At 44.6% G+C, this 11,526-nt stretch overlaps 1 protein-coding gene across 1 annotated transcript; it reads left to right on the top strand.

Annotated features, from left to right (window-relative positions):
* The first annotated feature begins 3,738 nt into the window (after positions 1–3,738).
* On the top strand, positions 3,739–5,350 carry LOC124697039 (transcription factor bHLH18-like). Its single transcript, XM_047229682.1, has 3 exons — positions 3,739–4,314; positions 4,425–4,772; positions 5,285–5,350. Exons 1-3 carry the CDS (start codon positions 3,739–3,741, stop codon positions 5,348–5,350), a joined length of 990 nt encoding a protein of 329 aa, XP_047085638.1.
* The last annotated feature ends 6,176 nt before the right edge of the window (positions 5,351–11,526 follow it).

Raw genomic sequence — 11,526 nt, 5'->3', positions numbered from 1 at the left:
ATGCCCTTTCACCATATATGTCCCAAATGTATTGTAACAATTTCATGACTTTTCTTTTAGGATACTTATTTTAATATTTTCCTATGAAATAACATTTTGCTCAAAACAGCGGTGCAACCGAAACTCTGTTCGTTACAAGTACCGGATTTAGGTCATTTTCCATGTGCCAGGAGCACTCGACAAAGTCTTAAATCCGTCAGGAAATGCTTTTCTTCTGTCCTGATTGGCATACATAGGGCTCTCACAAGCAGAAAGCGGCTGGAGAAAGTGCTTGAAAATATAGGAGGAAATAAAATAAAAAAGAAATAAGAAATAAAAAGAGGAAAACTTGGTGGAAATAAGGTGTTGACGGAGCGGCGGGAAACGTGTATAAATCATTCAAAATAGAATACGGTTTGTCTACATAAGGCTCTCACAAACATTTAAAATAGGCGTGAAAATGTGTGGATGGAAAAAAGGGGCGGGAAGCAAAAATATAACAGAGTTTGCCTATGTCGTATCTAGCACTAGTGAAAAATGGGGATGTAGCACCGGTTTGTAAGAGGCTTTAGCATCCGGTGATAAAGCCTCCTCCCTTTAGCACCGGTTGTGTTATGAACCGGTGCTAAAGGGGCACCACGTGGCAGCTTCCGAGCGTCCAGGCCTAAGGATCTTTAGCACTGGTTAAAGGTCTATCGCGGCAGGAAAATGCTTCAAAAGGCTGCCGCCGCATAACCCGCGATCAATGCCATTTTTTATCCAATTTTTTTCCTAATTATTTTTCACTCCTTTTTTTTCTATTTTTCATAATTTCTAGTATTTTAGTTATTTGACAAGTTCAGTCTCTAACTATACTTAATGTCTACTCAAATTACTTACTCGTGGTCATACTTCTCGCTCGGTCCCCCATCCTCCCACTACTCTAACACTAGCAAACTTAACTTTCAAGTTCCTTCAAATCCTGATTTCAAGTGCTTCGTACACATGTTATTGATAGTAGTATCATATCAATCATATTAACACGTTGGTCACGATATCACACTTCTTTATTGTTATAATTCCAATTAATTCTTTTAATAAATAAAAGTAATGATGTAATAATAATTTTGAATAAATAAATAATATTTTTATTTTTATATTCTAGTTTTTTTATTAAAATAAAAAACATAAAATCTAAAAATCTAAAAACTTTATGGTTAAGTAATAGTAATCTTTATGTAGGAAGGAAATATTAATTTTTTTCAAAAAATAAAATATAAATCCTGAATTTCAGGCAAAATCTAAAATCTTCCTGGTTTCATATTTTCCTTTAGAATTTTGAGAATCTAAAATTTGACTAACCGGGTTTACCCAGGTGAATTCAGATGTAACTTTTTCCCCCGATCATTTTGATATATTATACGTTTTTTCGACGTTGTATACAACCTGAAAAGTCGTTTTACCTTTTTCACATGTTTTTTGCAAAAAAAAAGTCAAAATTCAAATTTATTAATTTCCCCTAATAGTAGGTTACGGAACATACAAGAAACTCCAAAGATTTTATTTTTTAAATTTTCTATCTTTTGTTTTTTTGTATTTTACAGAGCTAAAAAAGGTGATTCACGAGGAGAGGGGGTGGAGGTGCGTGGAGAGCAAAAAAACCTTTAGCACCGATTCATGGTACGAACCGATGCTAAAGGTTCCGCACGAACCGGTACTAAAGATCTCGACTCTCAAACCGGTGCTAATGCACCCTTTAGTCTGAGCTCGTAGCCTAATCTGTGCTAAAGCTCCGGTAGCTTTGAACAAAAGCCTCTTTTTTCAGTAGTGTAGGGCACTTGGCAGCAATTTAGCATCAGCAGGAAATTACTCCGGCGGGGATAACTTACATGAAGAAAATGTGAAGTGTGTGTCAAGCGTCTGTTCGGGAGAAATTTTGAAAGAGGCCTCATTTTGAAAACAGTGATGCGCCGTCTCCTTCCCATCAACCACGGAGATTGGTACGGGTTCAACAGTTTGGTTTTATATTTTTTTGGCACCTCATAGAGATTTGCAAATTTCGAAAAATGCGAAATTCTAGAGAAATATTTTAAAAACTTTGGCCAGATTTGAAATCTGGAATTCATATTATTTTTGAAAATAAAAAAGTAAGTGAGAGTAAAACAAATTCATAGGCCTTGAACCACTCCAGTGTATTTAAGTTCTTGACGAAATATGCTCCATTTCTTCTCGAAGTGTAACCTCACTGATGAATTCAAATTTGAATGAAATTTTTGGGCTAAATTAAATATTATTGTACCTTATAGAAAATCACATGGAACCCTACCCCATGGAAGACGTGGTCGCGTCGGTCATCACAGCGGCGAGGGTTTCCAGTGGCTCAGCCGTGGCCCTCCCGGCCCAGACGGGCCAAGACTGCCGTGAGTCGTGCACCGTCATGCTGCACCGCCGCCCCGAAGTGCCGCCAGCGTGCTACTGTGTTGGATCGGGCTCATCGCCACTCCACGATCACCCGATGGCAGCCGAAGGGCGGCATTGAGACCATGACCGAGGGCGCGCCTCGGCCGTCAGATCATCACCTTAGGGATAACCACCGAGCAACCATCTGCCGTGCCGTTGCAACTCCAGGCGCTGCTGGGCCACTAGGAAACCCTCACCGTTGTGATCACCGACGTGGCCACGTCTTCCATGGGGTAGCGTTCCACGTCGCAGTCCCACAGGAAAGGAGATGAGCCGCCCCCACCCCCGCCCGCCGCCGGCAACGAGCAGACTTTGCTCGATCGAAGCCCTCGTGGCGGCAGGGGAGGAGTGTGGAGAGGTGGTGGGGGGCTCGAGTGGCGGCTAGGGTTTGCCCCTCCCGTTGCCTCGAGGAGACAAGAGGAGGGGGCTTGTAGGAGCTGGAGTCGCCTCTATTCACGGGCAAGAAATCATCTTAAAATGGGAGAATTTCACTTTCCGACGTCTGCACCAACTAGAAAAGCACAGAGACATTACGCAGGATTAATAGGATTTTTAATCTTGGTGAAGATTAAAGCATGATACTCAAAATAAATTGCATGAGTATAAGGTCCTGCCTCAAGTTAAATATGAGCTAAATTTGCGTCTTTGAAAATTTGTACGCAAGTGCATATCCACTCTGCGAACCTAGACACACGGCATTTGGCCAGCTGCCGGTGGTGACAACCTTATTTTCACACTCGTTCGTGTTTTGCTTGTGTATTTACCTGTTCCAAGCAGATAACTATTTTCTACACTTCTCTATGATTTGCGATCGTGGACTATGCGCTTTGCTATCTTGCCAAATTCTCTTGTTTCTCATACCTACGTTTAAAATGTCCTCTATACTAGTTGCTCTCAGACAAAAGGACAAATCATGCTGATATGGAAATCTGCAGAGGTTTCCCGTAGATGATCGCCCCCTCCCTTCCCGGTAGCTAGCAGCTATATATGCCACACATGGCAGAAGTAAAAGGCATGCGAGGGAGTGAATAGGACAGGACGCACCCAGAACCAGGCCGGTCCCGGTCCCAACTGATTCGTTCATATCGTACCCGGTCCCTGCAATCATCTCCAGTGATCTGTCTTGTCGTCAGGAGGTAATTGTAGTGTTGCCGGCCCGGCCATCTTCTCTGCCTCGTCTTGTTTCCCTGTCAATCTAGCTTGCTGTAGCTGCCCACTGACTGTTCCAAGTTCAGTTCCGTTTCGTAATGGATTTGCACACGATGCATCTTTTGGTGTGTGATTTCATCATGTAAAGGTACCAGCAGGAGGTCCGTCGGCATGGAAGACTCGAACATGTTCATCCAGTGGGCCATGGAGACGCTGCAGCACGAGCATCACCCGGCGGCCGCCGCTGCCTACGCCGACGCCGGCGAGGTCTTCCCGTCACTTCAAGAGCTCCGCTGCTCAGAGCTACAGAACGGCACGGCCCCTGCCGCAGCACAGGCTGGCAACCGCCACCGCGCCACAGACAGCTGGAGCTCAGGCGACAGCGGCCGTGAGAACACGCCGGGCGCCGCGGTCGTGGAGAACGACGGCTGGTCGTCCAACTGCAGCGTCGGTAGCACAACCTACCCACCCGTGAGCTGGAACTTCACCTCCACCATGGCGCAGCCGAACATTCACGACGAGGCCACGCCCACCGCTCGCGCACGACAGCTCGACGTGCCTGAGCCGGCGTACAGGTCGCCCGCCTCAAGGAAACGCTCCGCGAAGAGCGCCGCCAGTACAGGGACGGGGCACAAGTCATCACCGGAGACGTTCGTGCAGGAACACGTCATGGCTGAGAGGAAGCGCCGCGAGAAGATCAACCGTCAATTCATCGAGCTCTCCACCGTCATCCCCGGCCTCAAGAAGGTCCTCATCCCAAATTTCGACTCCACATTTCTCACAATCTTGTTCTTTTTTCTTTGGTCGGGAAAAAACTTCAGCTCAACTCATTGACCAAATTAATTAATATCGTCTAGATGGACAAGGCGACGATCCTGTCCGACGCTGTGAGGTACGTCAAGGAGCAGCAGGAGAAGCTCAAGGAGCTCGAGGACCGCAACCTAAGGACCGTCGAACCGGTTGTGCTTGTCAAGAGGCCCTGCATCGCCACAAAACCTGACGGCGCGGCAACGACCGGGAGCTCGCTGCCGGAGATCGAGGCGAGGATCTCGGACAGCACCGTCATGGTGAAGATCCATTGCGAGGACGGCAAGGGGGTGCTTGCCAGGTTGCTCACTGAGGTCGAGGGTCTTCGCCTTAGCATCACGCACACCAATGCCATCCCCTTCCCAGCTTGCACTGTGAACATAACTATCATGGCAAAGGCAAGTCCGGTACTCCATGACTTGTTACTATTTTTCTTTTCTCATTTTACTTGAACAATTAGAACCAAAAGATCCCTGGAGCTAAATATCTGCTATGTTCTTCTTTTTGCGGAAAAACATCTGCTCTTTTCGATACTGCTCTCTCTCAGTTTCCTTTATTAGATTTCACTAAGACAAGGTTACGACCAACAGTTTTTAACATACAACTACTCTCTCCGTTACATAATTCTTTAGTGATTTTAATTTAAATTTGAACTAAAATCACGATAAAAATTATGGAGCAGAGGAAGTACATGTTAATTACAAAAATCTTGTAACCTAATGAACCATAATGTATGAAAATAAAGGAGTATTGATTTGCAGATGTACTAGTACATGAATGGTTTAATATTATCAGCCAAATATTCCGTTTCGATAATCAATCTACTAACACTGCATACATATATAACCAAGGGGGTCTGAAAAAATAAAAATTTCCTTTATTAATTGGTCGACAGTGTGTTTATTTTCAGATGGACGAGGGTTTCAACATCACAGCAGATGACATCTTAGGGAAGCTCGACGCTTCGTTGCACTGACATCATAGCTGGCAATGATTATGATACAGCCGGATCAATAAACTTGAAGTCCGATTCTAGCTCCCGCAGCTGACCTAAAGATAAAATGGATTCATGTTTTTGTCATAATAATAATAATAATTAAGTTATTACTCTGTAGTTACTTTTTTCAAAAAGAGGCCACACCATAAGATGAATGTACTATACTTCCAGACAATCATGTGTAGTGGATTATACACTTAAGAATGCTGATATGACGCCTATCTAGGATGCAAACGGCCTCCCGGTTCATTCTGCAAAACTCATCAACTAGTTTATATAATTAACTCTTCGTCTATACAAAATTAACATTATGTTTGCAGTACCACCACACTTTAAATTAGGGTGTGACCACTTCTCAGTCGAATAATAATTAACTTAACACTCGTGATGTCATTTATGTGCAAGCTCAGTTTCAACTGAAAAAAAATCTTATTTACAACCTATTTTGCACCTCATTATGACCACAAACCGTGGAATAATTCTATGGATTAAAAATCGACTGAGAATAATTTTTTAATCAGTAGTAGGAACCGTCTAAATTAGGTTTGCTTCGTCAGGTCAAACACACCTTAGTGTGTTACTTCGTACTACTTGCCGTTCTTTGAGAGGCTAATTAATTAGCCATTGTTTTGTGAGAGCGGACTTTTTTCGGGGTGAAAACCTATGGTCGATGGTTAGGACAATGTCGACGTTTCTGCATTATTTTCTTCTTGAAGGCATTGCTTTTGAAGAAGATGGATTTCAGTATTGTCTTGGCAGTGTTTCGTCCGCTCTTATAAGGAATGTATCACTTTAGTGGAACTTTTCTTTTATGTAGTTTTTCCTTTCTTTTTAACATTGTGCATTCGTATTGTTACTAGGGCATTGCATTGTTGCTGAAGCTGAACATAATTGATATCATCGTGATATTAATATATTTTTATCGAAAAAATTAATTAGCCATTGATTCGACAAAAATGATAAGTTGATATGGGAATTTCGTTGATATGCTGATACTCTCGAGTATAAGAATATATAATTGTAGCCTGCAAATTGATCGTGTTCTTTTATAGCGAGGACCGTACTCTTCGACTGGTACCCATGTATACTACACATCAACTAGATCAATTAGTAGACTAATAACGAGATTCCTGCGCATATATGCGTGACCATCTATTGATCTGCCACATCGATTTGTGCGTAATCAGATCAATCTTTATTTTGACTCTGTCAGACAGATCGATCTTGGTATCTTTAATTGGCAAATCAGAGAGAGGATCTAGTCTGTGATATCTTACCGGTACGATATACTCATTTTATCTATATAAGGCCACAAATTTCGGAAATGCTGTTTTGATCCCGAGCACAGATGCGCCCGTTTTCTGAACCACTCGTTTCTTCTGAGTCACTAGTGGAAAATAGGACTTTCGTGGGAGCCATTTGTCGCGGGCGCGCCTGCACCCGCGACAAATGGGGTGGCCACGTCGCTCCGAAGCCGGCAGAGCCTTTTGTCGCGGCCTTTTGTCGCGGGCCGTATTACGACCCGCGACAAAAGGGCCATGCCATATATATAGACACGCAGCCCCCCCCCCCCCCCACCTCATTTTTTCCTTGGTGGTGAAGGTGGAGGTGTATGCTAGCTCATTTTTTCTACATGTGCACAAGAGGTGTTTGATGGAATGCTTGTGAGAGGGATGCCACTTGATTTTTTTGATAAGATTTCTCCTCTTTTGATCCTAAAAGGTTAGCAACTATTTTCTCGACTATATATGCATAGTTCGTACAATACTAATTTTAGCAAGGTGATTGCATCTGATACATATATAATTGTACTTATGATGCAGATGAGTCATCCGTGGATGTACGGTAACCGATGTGCTCCCGCTTTCAGAGAGGGCGTGAATTCTTTCCTCGCTTGTGGCCGAGGCCAACAAGTCGAAGCAAGGTTTTATGTGCTGTCCATGTCTAAAATGTAAGAACGAGAAGGATTACTCTTGCTCAAGAGACATTAAGAGCCACCTGCTTTGGTTTGGATTCATGTCCAGACTATAATGTTTGGACCAAGCACGGAGAAGAAGGGGTTATGATGGAAGACGGCGATGAAGAAGAAGATAATGATGACCAATACCGATCTATGTTCTCTGAATGCGATGATACCGCAATGGACGACAATGAAGAAGAAGGAGGTGAAGAACAGGCATCAGATGATCCTATTGATGATGATCTTCATCGGGCCATTTCTGATGCAAGAAGAGACTGTGGCACGGATATGGAGAGGTTGCAGTTCGATAAGATGTTAGAGGACCACCACAAATTGTTGTACCAAGGTTGTGAAGATGGGCAGAGAAAGCAGGGTAGCATAATGGAATTGCTGAAATGGAAGGCATATGTCGGTGTGACTGACTCGGGATTTGAGAAATTGATGATAATATTAAAGAAGCTGTTTCCAAGAAATAATGAATTGCCCGTCAGTACATATGAAGCAAAGAAGCTTGTCTGCCCTCTAGAATTAGATGTGCAGAAGATACATGCATGCATTAATGATTGTATCCTCTACCGTGGTGAGAAGTACGAGAATTTGAATAAATGTCCGATATGTGGTGCATTGCGGTATAAGATCAGAAAATATGACCCTGGTGATGCTGACGGCGAGCCACCCAGGAAGAGTGTTCCTGCGAAGGTGATGTGGTATGCTCCAATAATACCACGGTTGAAACGTTTGTTCAGAAACAAAGAGCATGACAAGTTGTTGCGATGGCACATGGAAGAACGTAAGAAAGACGCGATGTTGAGGCACCCCGCTGATGGTCGGCAGTGGAGGAACATCGGGAGAGAGTTCCCGGAATTTGCAGGTGAGGCAAGGAACTTATACTTTGGTCTAAGTACAGATGGCATGAATCCTTTTAGGGAGCAGAGCTGTAGTCACAACACCTGGCCCGTGACTTTATGTATCTACAACCTTCCTCCTTGGTTGTGCATGAAGCGGAAGTTCATTATGATGCCAGTGCTTATCCAAGGCCCAAAGCAACCCGGCAACGACATTGATGTGTACCTAAGGCCATTAGTTGATGAACTTTTGGAGTTGTGGGCCAAACCAGGTGTACGTGTGTGGGATGAGCACACCGAGCAAGAATTTGACCTACGAGCGTTGATATTCGTAACCATCAATGATTGGCCTGCTCTTAGTAACATTTCAGGACAGACGAACAAAGGATACAACGCATGCACACACTGTTTAGATGAGACTGAAGGTAAATATTTGGGAAAAAGCAAAAAAGTTGTGTACCCGTACAATCGCCGTTTCCTTCCGCGCAAGCATCCCTTAAGGAAAAAAGGCAAGCATTTCTATGGCGAGGCAGACAATCGTCTGAAGCTTGTCCCCCGTAGTGGTGCTGATATATTTGACATGGTCAAGGATTTAAATGTTATCTTTGGAAAGGGTCCAGGTAGTCGACCTGTTCCGAAAGACGCTGACGGACACGCGCCCATGTGGAAGAAGAAATCTATTTTTTGGGAGCTAGAATATTGGAAAGTCCTGGAAGTCCGCTCTGCAATCGACGTGATGCACCTGACCAAGAATCTTTGTGTGAATATTCTAGGTTTCCTAGGCGTGTATGGGAAGACAAAAGATACACCAGAAGCACAGGAGGACCAGAAACAACATAAAGGACGAAACGGCAATTATCCAGGGAAGTTTGAAGGGCCTGCCAGCTACGCTCTTACCAAACAAGAGAAGGAGATCTTTTTTGAAGCCCTATTCAGTATCAAGGGTCCGTCTGGTTTCTCGTCGAATATAAAGGGAATAGTAAATATGAAGGAGAAAAAATTCCAGAACCTAAAGTCCCATGAGCGCCACGTGCTTATGACACAATTGCTTCCGGTTGCATTGAGGGGACTTCTACCGAGAAAATGTTCGACTAGCCATTGTGAAGATATGTGCATTCCTCAACGCAATTTCTCGAAGGTAATGGATCCAGAAACTTTGTCAGGATTACAGGAAGATGTGGTCGAATGTCTTGTCAGCTTCGAGTTGTTGTTCCCACCATCCTTCTTCAATATTATGACGCACCTCCTCGTTCACCTAGTTGAAGAGATTAGAATTCTCGGTCCTGTATTTCTACACAATATGTTCCCCTTCGAGAGGTTCATGGGAGTTTTAAAGAAATATGTTCATAACCGAGCTAGGCCGGAAGGAAGTATCTCAAAGGGCTACGGAACTGAGAAGGTCATTGAGTTTTGTGTTGACTTTATTCCTGACCTTAAGCCGATTGGTGTTCCTGAATCTCGGTATGAGGGGAGGCTGATTGGACAAGGCACACTAGGAAGGAAAGCAACGGTGTGCAGGGACAAGATTTCTTTCAATCAAGCACACTACACAGTTCTATACAATTCCAGCTTAGTGGCTCCGTACATCGAGGAACATAAGAATGTTTTACGAGAAATAAACCCGGGCAAGCCCCATTCATGGATTACACGTGAACACATGAATACCTTCGACAGTTGGTTGCAAAGACATCTCATCTTTTCCATCGAAGCGCTTGTTGTGACAGCTGTACTTGTTGGCAGGTTACCATCTTCAAACATATGTACATTCCAAGTGCGAGATAAATGGGAATACATTTTACACGATCGACCAAGATAAAGAGCACCAACAAAACGTGGTGTCAGCCGATGCAAAGACGAGAATGGGCAACCACCACATATATGGATACATGGAGATATGGGAACTGACTATGGACCCACTTTAAGGTCCTTGTTTCGGTGCAAATGGGTGAAGCTCACGGTGTACATATAGACGATAAGTACGGTATGACAACAGTGGATCCCAACAATCTTGCGTACATGGACGAGCCATTTGTCCTAGCCAACGAGGTGGCTCAAGTTTTCTACGTGAAGGACATGTCTAGCAAATCGAGAAAAAGAAATGAACAAAATAATACATCAACGGAGGAGCCAAAGCGCCACATAGTTCTTTCTGGGAAAAGAAACATAGTGGGAGTGGATGACAAGACAGACATGTCAGAAGATTATAATAAGTTTAAAGAAATTCCGCCCTTCACGGTGAAAATTGACCCAAGCATCTTGCTAAATGATGAAGATTCTCCATGGCTACGGCGTAGAAGATCACAACAGTAGATGGTGATGTAAGAATGTATTCCCAAGACAATCTCTACATTTATGTAATAATAAGAACCCTTTCCCCAACATTGTTAGAGGACGGAGTCTTTCACGGGCTTGCAGGGAAATTTTTCCGAGGAGCAGCTTCCGAAGATGCTGTAGGGCGTGTGCACCAACGACATCTTCGAGAAGCTGCGCCACGGGAGATTTCCCAACCCTTTCCTTCATCCATGTGAATGAAACTGTGTTTGGCTTGTTGATCTTCTTGGCAAGGCGTATCGATGCTCCTTTTATAGGCACGACACCGCTTCTACTTTGTATTGTTCCTTCGACAGGGCGTCGTGCGCTACATGCTTTATCTCATCGAGTTGTGCGTCCACCCACGTGTCCTTATCCTGCCGACAGCTTTAGTCCCGGTTGCAGCCACCAACCGTGACAAAAGGTTACCGACACATCCTTATCCTGCCGACAGCTTTAGTCCCGGTTGCAGCCACCAACCGTGACAAAAGGTTACCGACACATCCTTATCCTGCCGACAGCTTTAGTCCCGGTTGCAGCCACCAACCGTGACAAAAGGTTACCGACACATCCTTATCCTGCCGACAGCTTTAGTCCCGGTTGGAGCCTCCACCCGGGATGAAAGTTTAGCGCGCCACTTCGTTCCCGCCTATTTTCTTCCCGCATTCCCGCCATTTTTCCACTATATATATGTAGGCTTGGACTCATATCTGCAAACCTCATCACTCTCTCCCATGGCTTCCATCGTATGTCTAACACCCCGGGAGGCGGAGGCGCTTTGCGCCTCGAACTACCCCTGCCCGCCCGGCTACCGCGTCCCGACCGGCCGGTTGCTGAGCGTCGGAGGCGTACCGGTCCCTCCTATCCCTCTAGGTGTGCCACACGAGATGGCCATCACGAACCACTACTATTTCGAGCTCACGCCTGAGCAGCGGAGGAATCCCCAGTGGCATCCCGACTACAGCCCGACTTGGGACAGCTTCTTCATCAATCGGCGTGAGAGGGCGGTTGCCAGGTACGAGGAGGACGGCCCGCCTCCT

Source organism: Lolium rigidum, chromosome 3 (genome assembly GCF_022539505.1).
Source record: "Lolium rigidum isolate FL_2022 chromosome 3, APGP_CSIRO_Lrig_0.1, whole genome shotgun sequence".
Taxonomy (NCBI): Eukaryota; Viridiplantae; Streptophyta; class Magnoliopsida; order Poales; family Poaceae; genus Lolium; species Lolium rigidum.
This window is presented reverse-complemented; position numbering and strand designations above follow the sequence as displayed.